The sequence below is a fragment of the Danio rerio genome, chromosome 4 (assembly GCF_052040795.2).
Source record: "Danio rerio strain M-AB ecotype USA chromosome 4, GRCz13ab, whole genome shotgun sequence".
Classification (NCBI taxonomy): domain Eukaryota; kingdom Metazoa; phylum Chordata; class Actinopteri; order Cypriniformes; family Danionidae; genus Danio; species Danio rerio.
In genome coordinates, this window is record NC_141024.2 from 8,194,704 (window position 1) to 8,214,797 (window position 20,094).

The following is a 20,094-nucleotide window of genomic DNA, read 5'->3' on the forward strand; positions in this document are numbered from 1 at the left end:
GTTTAAAAACTTTCTGGATAAGTTGGCGGTTCATTCCGCTGTGGCGACCCCGGATTAATAAAGAGACTAAGCCGACAAGTAAATAAATGAATGAATGAATGAATGAATGATTATGAAATAAATTAGGAAGGCAACTTTAATGTAATACAGTTTGCTATATTTACTTTCACCCAGAGCTCTCAATCAAGCTTGGATTTTGTCCCTTCATTAGAAACGGTTTGTACACCCCCATTCATTTAAATGACTGGGATTTATTTCTACACATTTCTGAAAGAAATACAGGAGTCCAGTCAAAAACCCTGGTGAAAATTTCAGCGGTCAGAGCCAAAGTAAACAAGAAGTCGTTTTCACATTACTGCAAGAATGTAGAATATTTGTGGTCTTCAAATATTAGTCAAGCGATAGATGTTGACACTGCAATATTTTTGACACAACAGTCATTTCACAAAAGCTTGAATTACCTGATTTAATAGACTTTACTGAAACTGCTGCTTATAAAAAAATCTTATAATGAGTTTATAGATCCCCTGCGATTCCACTCGGCCTTTACTTTCCGTTCCTGTGGATCATTTCCAGGTTTCCAGAGCTATTATTCCACAATACTAATAAATCAGCCTCTAATCTCGACTGCCTCACATTAGCGGTGACCCTGCACACATGAAATAGACACAGCAAACAAAGCGAACGCGCTCACCGCTGTCCTTGCTGCTGTTCTCCTCGATGGTCATCTGTTCCGCCAGCTCCGAGAGAGACTCATCGATCGTCTGGCTACCACGCAGGGTGAGCGACAAACGTCTCTTAAACCTCTTCATCCTCTCCATGGGCCTCTGAGGCAGGGGGGGCCTGTCGAAACAAACGCACACACTGGGTTAACATCATCAGTCTCTGAATATCTATCGGTCATACAACAAGGCCGCTTTTAAAGGCATTTATTATTCTGAATATTAAGATACACAGTTGCTCTTCTGGCTATGAGCAGAGTATGATGAAACTAAAACCAATTACACTTTTGATATAGTACCACTAAGCTCAGTACTAGGAGCGCTGCTTTTTTAACTTTCTCTTTATTGTTTTTTAGATTGAAAGAACAGAAAAAACACTTCAATTCTAAGTATTGCATGGTAAGTCGATATATTGATTATTTTGACAGGCCTACAACTCAGGATGAAAACAGATATTAGCCATAAGAGGGTTAATACACGTTTCATTGAGGCAATATACACCATGCTTTAGCTATTTAAAGTTTTAGCATTTTAGATTTTGCGTTTAATTTGAGCTTGTTCATGGAAATGCTAACTATCTCCATTTTAAAGTCGAGTTGTGTGGTTTTCAGAGGATGTCTATTAAAATTTACTGTACTTCTCTTCCAGGAAAGCAGACCAAAAATACTGTCGAGTCATGTTGTACGCACAGACGACGCAGACCAATAAAATGTTCACAAGAGAACATCTAATTCTGGTTTCTGACTAGCAAAAGCAAGTAACAGACTGCTGTTAAGTCTTTGCAGTTTTATCTTTGGCTAATTAGATATAGTGAATGAGTCTTCATTTACTTCAGACTGAATCATCATGACTATTTACAGAAATTTAAGTTCAAACTGGAAAAGAAATGCCTTTCAAATGGTTTCTTGCAGTCTTGAGAAACAGCACAGACCTATTTTGGTGTTTGCATTAGAAAGTTCTAACTGTGGCATGGGTTTTAAGGCGCACAGCAGGCATTTAAGACTTGCACGTGACTGGAATCTAAAAAAAAATATATCATTAATAATCAAAAGGCTTTTAATCAAAAATTCATAAGAGTGTATTCTGTTTTTATAGGCACTTCAACGCATGGTTCTGCATTATTAAAACACTCCCACATGCCATATTTCCCTTTACACCAATGCATTTTATCAGTACAAAAATTACATCAGATCCAAATAAATAAAAAATAAATAAATAACTTGATCTCTTGCTGTCATTTTACACCAAGAAATAAAACTCACATGAACATGGATGCCTATACACATATAAACTGGTACCATTATATACAAGAAAAACATGTACCCTCTATAACAACTCAAGGCCAAGTATAATGTTGAATTTAGCTTGATTACAGGGGTTAATCACTCACGCCACACCAAATAACTCACTATAAAATATCAAATCGGTCATGCACTGCTTCTCAAAAGGCTTTAATGTGTGTGTGCTTGCAAATTTCTTGCAATACATGCTGACTGTGCACTGTTTTAGGCAGGAAACACCTTGTAATGGGAGGCAGCAGGACCCTTTCTGTCCATTGTATTAACACCGTCAGACTACACACACCCAAATCCACACAGGATTCGAAGGTTTGTTGTGTTCAAGTGAGGAACAAATTCAATCCTCCAAGGTTTTCCTGGTCCATCAGAGGTACAGCACAAACTGATAACATTCGGCCCCTTTGCACTGTAATCATACACAGAGACGCACAAACGCCTATCAGGTTACAGTGACATGCCATTTCTCAGACGGTGTTTAAATTCAGAACGCTACAAAGTGAGAAATGTGCACCTAAAGAGCCGGAAATGGCGGGTTAGATAATCTGTGATTGGTTTCTCTCGAATTCAATCACGCACACGCATGCAGGCCATCTGTCTATCTGATACAGACCAAAAGAAGGGAGAGGGCAATCAAGAGCCCATATGAGGGATTAGGCTACAGCTACAGGCCAATATAGCACCGACGTTCAGTTAAATGTGCCTGCTGACAGAGCACATCGTCTCAAACAGCTGGTATCTCATTCTGCTACGTAGGAGAGCAGGGTCCAGACACACCCTGCGGCCACAAGCGTGTGTTTTCATGGGCTTGTGTTTGAACAGTTGGCATTCCTGTGTCAGACCTGCTAGGATGAGGCACAACCAGAGCGAACACACACATACACATTTTAACACTCATTGACGTAACTCCCCACCATGCGATGTTAGAATTTGGGTACGTCTACATTTTACATATGAATATGGCATTCTCCCCTCAAATGATTTCTAAGCCTTCCATCCACATAAGAACTATAGGAAGAGCTACAACGATCTTCATTCACTTGTCTATAATATAGCATACATGTATATACAATTTACAAGTTTAATGTGGAGTACCGCAAGGTTCAGTATTAGGACCATTGCCATTTACAAAGAGAACAAGCATAGAAAAAAATCTGTGTTTAAACTCATGATTCAGATTAATCATGTGGGTCTATTGGGACCTTATGTCGACCCTTTTCAGCTTGTCTGGTTCTATACAAGCTTAATGTGGAGTACTGCATGGATCGGTATTAGGACCTTTGCTATTCACACCTAGAACAAGCATAGAAAAACATCAGTATTTCAATATATGATCCAGATCAATCAAGTAGGTCTAGAGCAGGAGTGGCCAATCCTGTTCCTTGAGATCTACCTTCTTGCAGATTTCAGTTGCAACCCTTATCAAACACACCTGTCTGTAATTATCAAGTGGATTTCAGGTCCTAATTAATTGGTTCAGGTGGGTTTGATCAGGGTAGGAGCTAAACTGTACAGGAAGGTAGATCTCCAGGAACAGGATTGAGCACCCCTGGTCTAGAGGAACTTTATGTCAAGCCTTTTTTACTTGCCTGGCTCTATACAAGCTTAATGTGAAGTACCACATGGTTTGGTACCAAGACCAATGCTATTTACACTTAGAACGAGCATACAAAAACACCTGTATTTCATCTTGATACACCGAATAATCATGTAGGTCTACAGGGACTTTACGTCAAGCCTTTTCAACTTGTCTGGCTCTATACAATCTTAATGTGAAGTACCAAATGGTTTTGTTTTAGGACCGTTGGTATTTCCACCTAGAATGAGCATAAGAAACCATCTGAATTTCAACATATGATCCAGATCAATTATGTAGGTCTACAGGGATCACACCTTTTCAACTCGTCTGCTTCTATACAAGCCTAATGTGGAGCACCGCATGCTTTGGTACAAGGACTGTTGCCATTTACAATTACAACAAGCATAGAAAAAGATCTAGATCAATCAAGTAGGTCTACTGTGACTTTACGTGGAGCCTTTTCAACTTGTTGGCTCTATACAAGCTTAATGTGGAGTACCGCATGGTTCAGTACTAGAACCATTGCTATTTACACATAGAACAAGAATAGAAAAACATCAGTATTTCAACATATGATCCAAGTCAATCATGTAGGTCTACAGGGACTTTTACGTTGAGCCTTTTCAACTTGTCTTGCTCTATACAAGCCTAATGTATAGTACTGCATGGTTTGAAACTAGGACTGTTGCTATTTACAGTTATTAAACAAGCATAGAAATGGATCTGTATTTCAACACATGGTCCAGATCAACCATGAAGGTCTACAGGGACTTTACGTCGGGTCTTTTCATCTGGTTCTATACAAGCTGAATGTGGAGTACCACAGGGTTCAGTATTAGGACCATTGTTATTTACAGTAAGAACAAGCATAGAAAAACATCAGTATTTCAACATATGTTGCAGATCAATCATGTAGGTCTACAGGGACTTTATGTCGAGCCTTTTCAACTTCTCTGGCTCCATACAAGCCTAATGTAGAGTACTGCATGGTTTGAAACTAGGACTGTTGCTAGTTACACTTAGAACAAGCATAGAAAAACGATAACTGCTTCAGCGTATGATCCAGTTCAATCATGTAGGTCTACAAGTACTTTACATCCAGCCTTTTTAACTTGTCTGGCTCTATACAAGCTTTATGTGGAGTACCTCATGGTTTGGTATGAGGACCATTGCTATTTACCCTTAGAACAAGCATAGAAAAAGATCTAGATCAACCATGCAGGTCTACAAGGACTTTACGCCAAGCATTTTTACTTGTCTGGCTCTATAATAGCTTAATGAGGAGTATCACATGGTTTGGTACGAAGACCTTTGCTATATACACTTAAAACAAGCATAGAAAAAGATCTGCATTTTAAAATATGATCCAGATTAATCAAGTTAGTCTACGAGGACTTTGGTTTGAGCCTTTTCATCTTATCTGCCCCCATACAAGCTTAATGTGGAGTACCGCATGGTTTGGTACTAGGACCGTTGCTATTTGCATTTAAAACAAGCAGAAAAAAATCAGTATTTCAATCCAGATTAATCATGTAGGTCTACAGGGACTTTATGTCAAGCCTTTTCAACTTGTCTGGCTCATTAGGACAACTACAAACGAATCACAAACAGGCGTACAGGCCTTTTTTTCCTCGTTTTATCTCTGTTTGTCCACTATCCTTTCAGCATCAGACACCGACACTGTTGTTAAGAGTGACAAGCTGCATTCTTGGCCAATGAGCGAAGAGTATTGCGCACAGTGCTGTCTATTGTCACCCCGCCCCCTCTCTTCATTAACCCCCCGGCCTGGTGCATTATCCGTCCCCAGACAGCAGCTCTCCAGGGCATCACGCTGATAGGAAAGTTGCCTGCTAGAGGGGGAAGAGCAGGCTGCAATGAGACTAATACTGAAAAAATATGCAAAAGTGGTTATAGGTCATTAATTATGCATGTTGTAGACAGGACTTGTGGTTTACCGTGATAATACAGTGAAGATCAAGTGAAATCATTATATTTTTGTTTAAAATTAGAATTAAAGCGCCATCTTGGGTTCTAAGTCAATTATAAGTAAAATATTATAAGTTTATTGTGAGTTAAATGTATCAAAATAGATCAACGCATTAGCAATAACAACAGTAATGCCTGATTTAACAAGGATAATAATACTATAAACAGGAAGTTCAACATCTACAAAGACACCTGCATCTATTTTTACAGCACAGCTTCTTAGAAATGCCCAAGATCTGCTCGTCTACTGTCTCTTCATGCTCTTTTAATCTTTCTGTGTCTCCCCACATTAGCAGTCTTACAGTCATCCAATCATAAGAGAGTACAGGAATCAAACACCAGGAGCGAATCTGTTTACATCCCCCAGGCTGGGATTAAACCCACCTCCTCTTAAGAGATAAGGGGTCTTTGTGTGGCATTGAGAGGGCGTATTACCCACACCATAACAAAACCCTCATGTGCCCATCTGGCCCAGATAATACAGGTCAAACTCACCGCAGCTTCCTTAAAAACAAACACATGCACTTGCACAAACCTGCACACCTTGCAAACATAGCTGCCTTTTACTCAATAGCACACTAAAACAAAACAACAGCACCGAGGGCTGCTGATCCCCCCAGCGAGCCCTGGGTGAGTTTCGGGGCGACCCCTGCAGACGGTTAGCAGGGTAATTAGAGCAGGATGGCCTGACATCAAACATCACACCAGTCGCCAGCCAGAGGCATCAAACAGCAGGCTAATTAACCAAAGCCTGCAGACATGGAAAGTGGGTTAGGCAGCTAAACACACACAAAACTGACACACTGTTTGTATTGCAGACACCTCAAATCAAGCGGGTTTATTGTATGCAACTGCATAATTTAAGCAACCGGACCAAAGTCCCTTTAAGGCAAGCCATTTCACTTGGCGGCCAGCCTTGAAGTGTCTTTCAATCAGCATACTCGGGCATTCTGTTTGAATGGGGAAACATCAAATTCTCTAAAACTGTTAGCTAAGCTAAGATTAAATTTCATATTTAGAGTCACCAATACAATTAAAATACAACAGTCTCTTAAGATTCATTTCTAAACATGCAAATCACACAAAAATCTGCATATTTTTTTTATTGCTCAAGCTAATGCGCATGTGCACTCTTAAGCCTGATTTATACTTCTGCGTCAGGTGACCGGTGTAACCCTCGGCGCATGCAACGCGTGTGGCTGTGCATCTATACTTCTGCACGCTGTCTCTGTCAGTCTGCATTAACCCTTTCGAAATGCTAGTTGGCAGTGAGGTGTTATTGTTCCTCTGTGTCGAGTTTCTTCGCTGCTTTTTTGCTTTTCCTTAACACTTCCGGGATGTACAAGTGACTCAAACTCGCTCATTTTAAGGCAGGAACCGGCGGACGTGCAACAACTTTAACTATGAGGTAAACACAAAACAAAACTTTCCATCGGAGCTCCTCCACGGGACTTCAAACTTGTAAACAATCGCTCGCGCCATTCGTGCGGCTCTCGGTCCCGCTCAGACTCGTCAGCGATACCAAGCCGACCAATCACAGAGCTTACGCTATGCGTCGTTGCGACGTGTAGTTACATTTTTTGAGAGGTGCACGTCAGTGACGACGACGGCCACGGCGAAGGGCTATGCGTCAGCGCCGTAGCATACGCCGGTGTTTGACGCAGAAGTATAAATCAGCCTTAAGGATGTACTCATACTAGGCTATCTGAACCACGCCCAGGTGTGCTTGACCACCATTTGCCTTTTCAACTGCTACGTGTGAGTGCTCCGAGGCCCCGTTTATACTAATACATCTTAGTTTTAGAATGAAAATGATCCGCGTCCACACAGGCGTTTCACCCCAGCGTTTCTTGACAACTCTCCATCCACACTTTACCGCTGAAAACACACGTCACGTGACCTAACACATGATCTGGCATGCACTGCGGCGATAAGAGCTGTGTACGTCGGACTTCTCATTAAGGATTTACTGCTGGATCTAGATTTGTTACGGGATATTTAATTAATCTTGTCGTCTATATCTAACGTCTTATCAATCTATTACTTGTTCTCAGGTAACGCGTTTTAGATAAGCGCAAAGATAAGATAATATATTAATTAATGTAACCGTATACACTAATTCTGCACATTTCACTGATTGCTTGCATTTATTTTTTATAATTTATAAAGTTATTGTATGTTATACTTTTATAATGGCCATTATTGATTATTAAAACTGATATTCAGTCAAAGTGAATGTATGCTATGCATATTTTTAATGAAAACGAAAGGAGGCTGTTATTTTATAGGTTCCGTTTTGTTATACATATGCATACAGTGAAGATGATGGTCATATAAATATGCAGCTACATGACGCCTCTATATTTTTAGTGTCTGTTAAGTTGCTAATATCATGAAAATAGGCAGTTCCTCATATCAAGTTTTCATTTTATTGTTAAGAAAGTGAAACAACCTAGACAGGGTGATGTGAATGAGGTTTAAAACTACACTGTTGCCTTTGAAGATTTACTCGACGTGTCCCCGGGAGTCTGTTTTCCATATCAAACTTGCGAAGTCTGAATTTACAACTGAACTGTGTGTAGGCTATTAAATCTTGAGGAAATAGCCCCAATCAGATAGGCGAATGTCTGCAGCCACGCCTCCGTTTCAGATGTCTTTATTTTCCCCCATCCACACAAACACGGAGCACTTTAGCATTTTCAAAAAGCTCTGTTTTCAGTGTGGATGGATGGCGTAACTGTAGCAAAACTTATGCGTTTAAAAAACTCAAACGTATTAGTGTAAACGGGGCCTGAATCGCGAGCGGGTGAGGTTCAGCGACCCTGGCCTGGATGAAAGGTCTGTGCCAAACTGCGATTTGTTTGGGTTTTTGACCAGTATGCTTGCAGTGTGAGTGCAAAGCGTGCCTGAGCGCAAAACTGAGGACACAACGTCACTCTTAAGGGACTGTTTAATATGGATTTATTAATAATTTTTACTTTTCAATGAACACAAACTACTGTTTAAATAGTTTATAAAAGAAACAAATCTCCCCCTCCACGACAGCTGCCACCTTTAGTAAACCTTCTAATACATGTAGCACAAAGACTTTCAAGAAAATTCATGAGTGCCGAAAGAGGTGAAGCTGTTAAGCAAAATATTTGACTGTGTGTCACCGCATATCAAACCACTTAAAATTATACAAAACAATATAACTAAAGCCATCTCCATTGTATGGAGCGAGAGCGAGGTAAAAATACAGTGCTGGCAGAGGGGGAAAGGGGCAATCCTGCCCAGACATGGTTCAATGCAAATGTGCCTATTGTGAGTACATGCTAGAGCAATGGTCTCAATTGCTGGAGGGCCGCAGCTCTGCATAGTTTAGCTCCAACCACTTCCATTTCTAACCTGTTTAATAGTCTCTTGGACTCTTAAACATCTTAATTAATTGGATCAGCTGTGTTTGATTAAGATTGAAGCAAAACTGTGCAAAGCAGCGGCCCTCCAGAAACCAGTTTGAGACCTATGCCCAAAGGCAGGGTGTCCAAAGTCAGTCCTGGAGAGCCGGTGTCCTGCAAAATTTAGTTCCAACCCCATCAGACACACCTTGGCTAGCTAATCAAGCTCTTATCAGGCTTTCTAGAAACATTCATGCAGGTGCGTTGAGGCAAGTTGGAGCTAAAATCTGCAGGACACCATCCCTCCAGGACCAAGTTTGGACACCCCTGCCCTAAGGGAACAAGATCAAAACACCAACCTTCTTTATGGCTGTTTCTGTTTACGCTCCACATTAGCATCTTCTGAATAATGACTTGTCCAATTGCGCTGGTATTCTAAAGTAATTCCTGATTTGGTCTTGATGGCAAATCTCCTCCAAAAATGAGACCGATTCTTTATTTTCAAGTTTGTGACGGTTCGAGTAGTTGCTGTTATTTGATGCGTGGCTCATACAGATTACAAAACCAGAGAAAATGTTTTCAAGTGTAGTTGGTCATGTTTGTGAAGCAAGTATTCGCTGGGATTCCAGTGTGCTTGCTGACCATAAATGGTTCATAAGAACTGCAGACATAGTCGTTAAAAAATCTGATCTGAGCCCCTCCCCCAGAGAATAGTCAGTCTATAGCAATAGATGATTGGCTCCTGTACTAGAAGGCGGGGCTACATTTGCCATACTGACTACTATACATTTCAGTTCTATGAGATTTTTCCCACAACAGGATGCTACTAATCATAAAAAAAATTCTAAGCCAAGATATTATGTCTACCTAATAACAGACTAGACAAATTCAAAACACCCATATTGGTTGATTTTGATACTATAACAGATATTTAAAGTGAATTAAAATCCCTAAAAATAAAACTAAAAGTCCATATTCATCTAGAATGCCCTTTAAAATCCACCTAAATTTTTAACCTCTACACAGTCTGGAAAGCCCAGTTTGAATCTTCACATGAATTTTGGAGGACTCTGGGGCTGGATTGGAGAGGCAGGGTATTTTCGATTCTCTTTCTATCTCTTCCCACATATGCACAAACAAAAAAGTCCATTCCCTTCTCCATGGCAACACATCTTTCCCTGGGACTTCTCCGCATCTTCTTTCTCACAGATCAGAATCTGTAATTTACCCTTCTGTACGCCCAAAGAGAAAGAGAAGGAGATGGAGCGGCTGACTGAGTGGGTGAGCGAGCACAAAACACAAGCAGCAGAACGTACAAACGAGAGAGAGAAAGAGACACAGAAGAAGCAGAATGATGTCTTTGTGTTTGACTACAAAGCATGAGATCTCCACGGCAACTCTGCTCGTCTGCGCCAAACTGCAGGCAAGTGAGACTAAAATGACAAAAAAGGGCAAACACTAGACAGAGAGAGAGATAGAGAGAGAGAGAGGGAGATAAAGAGAGACAGCTAGGATGCTTAACAGTGAGTGAAATTAGGCATATTATACGCATGACTGTACAAGTGGCTTCATAATCAGCTGTCGAATTAGGGATGTCAAGTTACGAAAATTCCCATGTTCCATTGGCATTTAAACGAACGATCAATTAATAGTTCATCTTATGCATTATGTCATTGGCATGATACTTTAAACATAAGCATGTTCACCCAACATGCATTTAACTGTAAATAAAAGGCTACAACTTAAGGGAAGGACACACAAACAAGCCCCGCCTTCAACTCAATTTTCCTATTCAGTTTGAAGCACATCAACATGCTGAAATAGAAGTCTGAACTACTTCCGGTCCATGTGGACTTTAAGCCAGTGGTCTCGATCCTGAAGGGTCGGTGTCCTGCAGAGTTTAGTTCCAACCCCAATTAGACACACCTGGGCTAGCTAATCAAACTCTTACTGGGCTTTCTAGAAACATCCTTGCAGGTGTGTTGAGGCAAGTTGGAGACTCTGCAGGACACCGGCCCTCCAGGACCGAGTTTGGACACCCCTTTTTTAGGGATTTTCATCTTTAATGTGAAAGGACAGTAAAAGACAGACAGGAAAGCATTGGGAGCAGAGAGAGGGGAAGGATCTGCATTGGCGCCAACATATAGGTGTGTCAGAGTATGATTTGAGAAAACAACTCTGCGATATTTAAAATACATTGCTATTACTTCATGAATTGATTCTGAGCTTAGTTTTAACATCTGATAGTGTTCCAGGCTTTACAAAGAACCATTCTCTGCTTGCATCCAATTCCTTACAAATGCCACTTAAACCTAAATTAACCACCCTAGTAGCAATGAATTCTGGCCCAGATTTGGCATTAAGCTGGGACAGCAGGCATTCATCCGGCACTGGCATACAGCATGTGGGCCAACCATGGCCTGGGTTTGGCAGACGTGGCACCGTCTATAATGCGGCACACAAGATTTGGGCCAGATGTAAAACGTAGTATTTGGCCCAGATTTAAAAAATTTATTGTGGGCCACGTGAGTTTGGCCAGTCTTGACCCACATTTAAAATACATTAAAATAATTTTTGATTAAATAAATCAATTCTACCAATCAGGTCACTGAGAAAAAACAAGGCCCATAGTGTGCCTAAAGCGCAATGCTTCATGGGTTTATCAATTTCATTGCAATCGTGACACACCAACTTTACTGGCCCAGTTCAGGCCCAGTTATGAGTTATTAACTTGGCTGAGACTTGGCCCAGATATGGTCTGTGTTTGGCCCTTGTCTAGAAGCCAGATTTGGTCCAGTCATGTACCGTAATTCACTGTGGCATGTGGGCCAAGCAAAACCTGATTGTGTGGGCCAGAGCTGGGCCAGAGAAATGTTGCTATGTGGGCATTGATAAAGGTTTAAGCAAATTACAAGAGCGTCAGGTGTTTACATTTGTTGTTTCTTAAAAGCCAACCTTCATGACTCAGCCAAATGCACAAGCATTCAAGTGTATAGTTAAACTAGCCTAGAGGGGTATCTGTTAAATACAAGTTCAGAATCAGTTCAAAAGAAAGTAGTGATGCATTTAGGGCAAAAAACAGCAACAACAAAAAAAAAAACAGAATCAATGATAATCAATGTGTTAAATGTTTTTTTTTAGCCACAGCTCAAACATGTCAACACAAAACTTGTGTGTCCTGTTGAACAAATCAAGCATGTTGGTTCTCAAATATCCATAGGATATTGCACAAAAGAAAAAATTGGTCAATAACAAAAAGGGCAGGATTTACAAAGAGTGTGCTAAAGGCTTATGCAATTTAGCTATTAGCCCAGATCATCTGCCTTTATGTCCCTAACATGGATAAGATTTCATTACATGGTCACAAGCTGAATGCCCCAGTAGACTTAGATGATATGCTAATCCAATTGAGATAATTAATGATTTGATAATGTTGTCTATAATAGACATGGCACAACACAATAACCCCAGAGCAAAGCACCAAAGAGTTTTTAAAACTCATTCAATCAATTTCTCTCACATTTGCACATAAATGGCATCCATGCTGAATCTCAGTATTGATCATGAATCGATTTAAGTATTATAAACAATGAATCAATCACTGACTAACCAATGACCTCCTTAAACAGATCTGGAAAAAAACAGGACCTGAAACTTTAAATGCTCTGGACCAGATGTTGTCGTCAGAAAGGTATCAAGGCCTTCTGACGCATTTGCATTGACCTGTGGCGTGTTAGCATGCATTAGCCCACTGTCCAACACAGGACATCAAAGATGCATCGTCGCCCGTTTACGCAGCGTAATGCAATTAGGGCCATAGAAAAGGAAAGATCTGGCAATCCTGGGGTTTCTTTCATCTGCTGGTCCACTCGACGGTGCTTAAAGCACTTCAGCGCGTCATTAGCACGCTCTTCAAATTCACTCTCGCCCCCAGCTGCACACAAAAAGCCTGCAAAGCCTGGCGTCCATGCGATGACTGATGGGAAGACGGACAGAACAAATGCATTCAGACAGAAGACTGACTGCAGGTCACAGGACGGCTGATGTCAAGCATTATGACGGAGGAGAAAGACACGTCTCTTTGTGTTTCAGCGTGAGAGAAGAAGGGTTGATTAACATAAATGATCGATCTATGTAACATACAACTCTGGTAGTTTTGTTCAGATATGGCTTGGTTTTGATTTAGCTGGACTTTTTGAACTTAAAAGAGGCTTAAAGTCAATATTTACAGGTTTCCAGCTTTCTTTAAAATATCTTCATCAGAAGAAGGAAACTCAAAGGTTTGAAACAAGCAAAATGTTAGTAAGAGAGCAATTTCATTTTGGGGAGGAACTACCCCTTTAGGATTACATAATCTAAGTACGATGATTGGGGTTATACACATTTTCACTGCTAAAATTCCCATCACTTTTCCAAGACTTTCAAGTCCATTTTCATGACCTAATGTGTCATGCAATGTCTTTGTAAAGAAAAACATTGCACGCTCAAATTTATTACAGCATATCGTAAAACACACAACAATCTAGTTTAAATTTATATTCATATCTATGTAAAATTGATTTAGATAATGCTTACACTGAACTAATAATGTGAAAGTATGTGATTGGCCAAGGACAGAAAAAAAGTAAAGACAACTAACCTATATTCAAGTATACAGATTTCGGTTCTCCATGACTTTTTCAAAACATTTTTCAAATTTTCCAACATTTTTCCAGGCCTAGAATGTCATGTCAAAATTCAATGACTTTTCCAGGTTTTCCATGACCGTATGAACCCTGAATGATATTGTAACAGTTGTTTTAATTGTAAGAAGACGAGCCTGTTCCATCTAAGTAAAAAAGTAAAATATATTGTTGTATTATTATTATTAATATTATTATTATAACCTTTATTTTCCCAGGAAAGACACATTGAAATTAAAAAACTCTTTTACAAAAGCATCCTGGCCAAGATTAGGCAGTATACAATGCCACATGGGTCTAACAGACAGCAAACAAAAGAAAAAAACAATTGACAATTACCATGAATCACACATTGACAAACAAACTATTCAAAACATCTACAAGCCTGTGTTTCAATTTCTAAATCATTTAAAGTCTTTTTAAAAGCATTAGTGAAATCACTTCTTTAAACTGCAACTTTATTTGTGACCTTATTTGTGTTGCATATTTAAAATATGCTTTTTTCCTATCTCGGTCCACACTTTAGGAACGGACAGTAAATAAATATCCTGTGACCCAAGGTCATAGTTAAGGACAGGCCTGTTACAAATGTAATTCTGTAAATATGATGGGAGTAAACCCAGTATAGATTTGTAAACAAGGATATGCCAATGCTTGAGCCAAAGCAGACCAAACTAATCTAGTATACAGCACACAATGATAAGCAAAGGATTTAAAATTAGTAATAAATCTTAGGGCACCAAGGTAAACCAACGCATGCAGACTCTGGGAAGAAGAATGCATATCGATAACATGGGATTTAGCTTTGTTTAGCTTAAACGAATCAAGTGAATTGATGGATCTATAAGCCATTCATAATCACTTGCTTTGTTATTAAATAAATCAGCTGTTCTGAATGAACGATTCAATGAATGAACACACTCAGAAAAAGATTGCATAATCAGCTATTTTAGCCATCTAATCTTGAAAAATAACTAAATAACACAGGTTTACAATCTAAAAAGTGTCAAATATATTATATTAACCTAGCGTTAGGTCAAATATGGGCAGATAAATCTATTGAGGTAATGTTATGAATTCAATTTAAATGATATTTTCTTAACCCATCTGGTATGCTTGCCCATAATTTGACAACATTGGATTAAGACAACCCAGTATTTGATCTAAGAATTCTTAGACATTTGAACTAGAAATGAGAGAGCAAAAGGGCATCAGTTTTTTTCCAATATCCTCCTCAGTCGTCCTAGTTTTATTCTTCATCAAACAAATGCAGCCTTATATTAAAGACATACTTGTAGGCACAATATATCAGTACACCCATGCTTATTTATTAACAAAACCTTTACCCCCAAGGTCGCTGTGGTTGCTGAAACGGTTAAAATGCAGAGTCAAAGTTTAATAAACGAAACCCTCACACAAACACTTAAGCCCATTAGTCAGCTTACAGCGTCGGCCGCAACGGATCTTATATAAAGTCCCTTACATCATCACAAACACTGAAATATTCAGCCCGGAAAGTCTCAAAGCGGGCCATCCATCAGGACAACCTCAAAACAAGATTACTCCGTCATGAGATGAAACCTCCAGAAAAGCTCAAACACCTTCCAGCATTTCGTTTAGGTATTTAGCATGCAAACTTAATTACCCTCAAGCCAGACATTAGAAGAGGAAAACAAACTAAATCATTAGGAGTCACAACAGCGCCTCTGTGTGAAGTAGCATCCAGTCCTGACGATTTGTTCTCACACAAACACAAGCAGAAGCCATCAGACAGGAATGTGGCGATACACAGATAAAGCATCCGTCAGCCTTAAGTAAACAAAAACACGCACAATCTTTGAAATCTAAACATGTCTGATCCAGGAGTGAGCGGGAAGACGAGACAGGTCAGAGGACAAGATGAAGACCCTTCATGATAATATACTATCTTTGTCTTTCTGATAGGAAATACGTACACTGTAAAAATGCTGGGTTCCACACAATCCCTTCTTCTCATCTACTGCATGAACATGCCATGTTTTTCCTGGGAATAATATTTCTAAAGGAGCTGTTGACATGGAATTGAACCAAATATAGGTAAAATAAATAAACAAATAAATATACAAATCAGAAAAATTAATTATGTGTAATAACAATGAAATGACACAAGGAAAGACTACTGATACATATATATACGTATATATATATATATATATATATAAATATATATATATATATATATATATATATATATATACATATATATATATATACATATATATATATATATATATATATATATATATATATACATATACATATATATACATACATATATACATATATATATATATATATATATATATATATATATATATATACATATATATATATATATATATATATATATATATATATATATATATATATATATATATATATATATATACATATATATATATATATATATATATATATATATATATATATATATATATATATATATATATATATATATATATATATAAGGCTTTTCTTGGTGATGACAGCTTAAAGACGCCTCTTATATGGACAATGAAGTCACATGCATTGCTAAGCTGTGAGTTTTTCACAGACTACAACAGAGTGTAGAAATCTTGCTGGTTCTGTGAGTCTTGTGTGTCGACCCCAGGATTCCAGTTTGGACTTGGCAGATCCTGATTGGGTGCCAGCTTGCTCACCAATTGGTTTAGATCATATAAATAAGAGTGATGTGCTAGCTTTAAGAGGACTGTGTGGCTACTTGGCCATCCTCGTTTCAGGACCATCTCTTTAATTCTTTAACCTTATGGTTTTGTTTGGCATTATTTATATGTGTAGTTAAAGTTAGTTATCTCCTTTATTTATCCCTAGAAATTAGTTTGTTTCTTGGTTTGTTGTTCTATTAGTTTTATGTATAATAAATAAGTCGCATATCCTTTTGTTGTCTGAGCTCTTTTATGTTACGGCTCAAATGAGGGGGTCGTAACTCTTCACATCAAATCAAATCTGATTTTATTTTCTATTGGATTCAAGTCAGGTGATTGGCTGGGCCATTCTACAGCTTGATTTTCTTTCTCTGAAAGCATTCGAAAGTTTCCTTGGCTGTTTTTTGGATCATTGTCTTGCTGAAAAGTCCACAATAGTGTCATCTTCATCATTCTGATAATCTAGATGCTGGATTGAAGCGGCTGATATTCATTTACAATGATAACAGGCAGAGGGCTGCTTAAGAACTACTGACAGATTTCAGCTGCAGTCTGGACTTTCACTGCCTTTCTATATCTCCCTTTCTTTATGTGTTCAATACTTTGTCATTTCATTTTATTACACAGAACTTCATTTGTAAACGAGTTTGTTTTGTTTTATTTGCATATATGTAGGGCTAGACAGAATCTGCAGACGTTTTTTGCTATTTCTGCATAGAATTTTGGTAAAAATCTGCGGATTTCTGCAGAATTATTTTGGGAGTATCCTAACTAAAACCTAACTAAAATATTATCTTTTTAACTTTTATTTAATGTTTAAAATGCAAATACAATTAGAATCAGGTTTGTTTGATTTAGATTTTGGTTTGTTATATAATATAATATTAAGTAAAAGACAGAAAATATTACTTTACAACCGGTATTGTACATAAATCAGATTAACATTTTCACATTAGTCAATAATATTACAGAAATTAATTATAAAAAAAACAATAAATAAAGGTTTACCTACATTTACTCAAGTAAATAAACAAAATTAATGATGCTGAAAATCTGCGCACGCAGATTCCAGGTGGGCCTACATATATGGATTGCTTTAGTTGTTACCAACATCAGAGGAAAATTTCAGGTCAACAGCACCTTCAGAAATGTTTTCTGAGAAAAATGATGACATGTTCAATGCTTATTTTCCCCACTATAAATGCAAATCTATCAAGTTAACTTAATGTTTTTTTTATAATTTTAAGTTGATTGAACAGGAAAAACAATTAAGCTGTCCCTAGAAACAACTAAAGAAACAACTAAAGAACTGTGTAGTTTCTGCTTATTTAAATTATTTAAAATATTTTTGAATGCAAGTTAAAACAACCACAAAAAAGGAAAAAGGAAAGAATGAAAGAAAGACATTTAGACAGGATTAGAAAATAAGACAGAATGACTCGACAGAATGCAAGACAAACAACAGGTTCTTCAGTATAGGAGGAGTAAAAATGGAATAAAAAAATCTGATTTTGATTCCATTATACAATTATCTTGCAAACTTGCAGAAATGTCTTTGCTGAATATCTGGTTCTGACTATTAAAGTAAGAAAACATAATAATTAAAACATTAAAATAGAGTTATGTTTTCTCATATATTTACTTTTGCTACTATGTACTTCAAAATATAGTTTTTTTTATTATAAAAATATAACATTGAAAAAAAGGGGGAAAAATACATGATATTACCAAGACATAAGCAAATAAATAAGTTTTCTTAAAAATAAATAAATCAATAAATAGAATTAATAAGAGATATTCCTATATATTTGTATATACTTATATTATAGATATCCTATATTCTTCTAAGCTTTTGCTACTATACTTCAAAATATTGTTTTTATAAAATATGATATTGAAAAGTAGATCAATTATGCAAATGGGAAAAAGACATTATATTTAGACATAAGAAAATAAATATGTTTAAATATTAAATCCGGTTGAGAAATTAAATGAATATCAAAATAAAACACATTCAAATAAAAAACTGTTATCTTAAATTGTAGTAACATTTCATTTGACTACTGTTTTTTTCTAGCCTATATTGGACAAAAGACTTATACAAGACTTTGTGTTTCCAAACACATTTTCCAAAATTATGGTGTATCAAATATGCATAATGGTGTAAAAGCACCATTTGATCTCCGTTTTAAATGTAAAATGTATTTAATTCTAGATTTAGAGGTATTCTAGTGCAATCACTGAATAATAACAATATATGCAAAACACTTTTCATTTATCATCGTTTAATTTTGCAAACTGTTTACTCACGTTCCTATTCCTCAGATATGAATAACTACTAGCAATATTCACATCGCCAAACCCTCAAGTGTTTGCACACTGTCCTTGGAAGCAACTCTAGACACAAATAGCCGGATTATCTACACAAATACCATCCAATCGTCATAATTCAAAGGTATTATAAGCATCAGATGATGACAGGTTCAGAACACAAGCATCATCAAACGTCTTACCCTTCTGTACTGTACAACTCATGACTACTAAACCACTAAGACATATTATGTACATGAATGTGAATGAAAACACACAAAGGTGTCCCGAACACCCACTAACATCAGTCTACAAAGTGTTGCCCTGTTCTTCTTGTGTTCATGAGTGTGTGTTGTATGTGTTTGTGTTGAAGAGATAAGAGGATGATCACACACAATCCCCCATGACGAATGGAGTATGGGCAGCATTGACTCCAGCAGAGAACCACACACACACACACACACGCACGCACGCACACACGTGTCAGTGGAAGGTCAGACCGATATAACAGTCTGCGCACAAAACATCAACAGAGATGACAGTTTAAAAGGAGCAAGTGTAGATGGAAAAACGCAGCCTTTAATAAAGGTGTACATGGTGTGTCTATAATAGGAATAAAAAAAGGAACCATATTTAAAAAAAGCATAATCACACAAAAATAAAATAAGAACCTGTGATAAACTAATGTCATTAAACATCTTGTGCTTTCACACTGTACAGGACTCGCAACTAACAGTCGAATGCACTCTTTTCTATAATAAAATGCATTTATAAACATAAAAATACACATTTTTAAATAATATAAATACACATTTTATTTAGTAAAGAAGGAAGGAAGGAAGGAAAGAAGGAAGGAAGGAAGGGAAATAATGTAGGAAGGAAAAGATGAAGAAAGGAAAGGAAAGAAATGAATGAAGAAAAGAAAGAAAGAAAGGAAGGAAAGGAGGAAGGAAAGAAAGGGATGAAAGAAGGGAGGAAAGGAAGGAAGGAAGGAACGGAAAAAATGAAGGAAGGAAAGGAATGAAGGAAGGAAGGAAAGGAAAAAATGAAGGAAGGAAAGGAAATAATGAAGAAGAGATTGAAAGAGGGAAAGAAAGGAAGGGAATGAAAGAAAATAAAGAAAGGAAAAATGGAAGGAAGGAGGGACAGAAGGAAGGACAGGATGGATAAATGAACAGATAGATGGATGGATGGATGGATGGATGGATGGATGGATGGATGGATGGATGGATGGATGGATTGATGGATGGATTGATGGACGGGCAGGCGAATAGATGGACGGATGGGTTGAGGGAGAAATGGATGGGCGAATGGATGGGTTGGCGGGCCAGGGGGGGGATGGATGGGCAGATGGATGGAAGAAGGGACGGATGGATGAAGGGGCGGATGGATGTATTGACAGATGGATGGATGGGTGGGTGGGTCGATGAATGGATAG

General features: G+C 37.9%; 1 protein-coding gene and 1 long non-coding RNA gene across 4 annotated transcripts in view; one reads left to right on the forward strand and one right to left on the reverse strand.

Moving 5' to 3' along the window:
* cdk17 (cyclin dependent kinase 17) overlaps positions 1-20,094 on the reverse strand; it is a 95,776-nt gene that overhangs the window by 52,108 nt on the left and 23,574 nt on the right. For all 3 annotated transcript variants that reach the window (XR_015942103.1, XR_015942102.1, NM_001201357.1), the window contains 1 exon segment: positions 695-843. Coding sequence is in view for 1 of the 3 variants with exons in the window: in NM_001201357.1 (NP_001188286.1) it covers positions 695-821 (127 nt within the window). In the remaining 2 variants the exon portion in view is untranslated.
* LOC148679927 (uncharacterized) lies at positions 1,053-4,121 on the forward strand. The gene is made up of 3 exons (XR_015942245.1): positions 1,053-3,108; positions 3,164-3,382; positions 3,576-4,121. It is a non-coding gene; the product is annotated as an uncharacterized LOC148679927 (long non-coding RNA).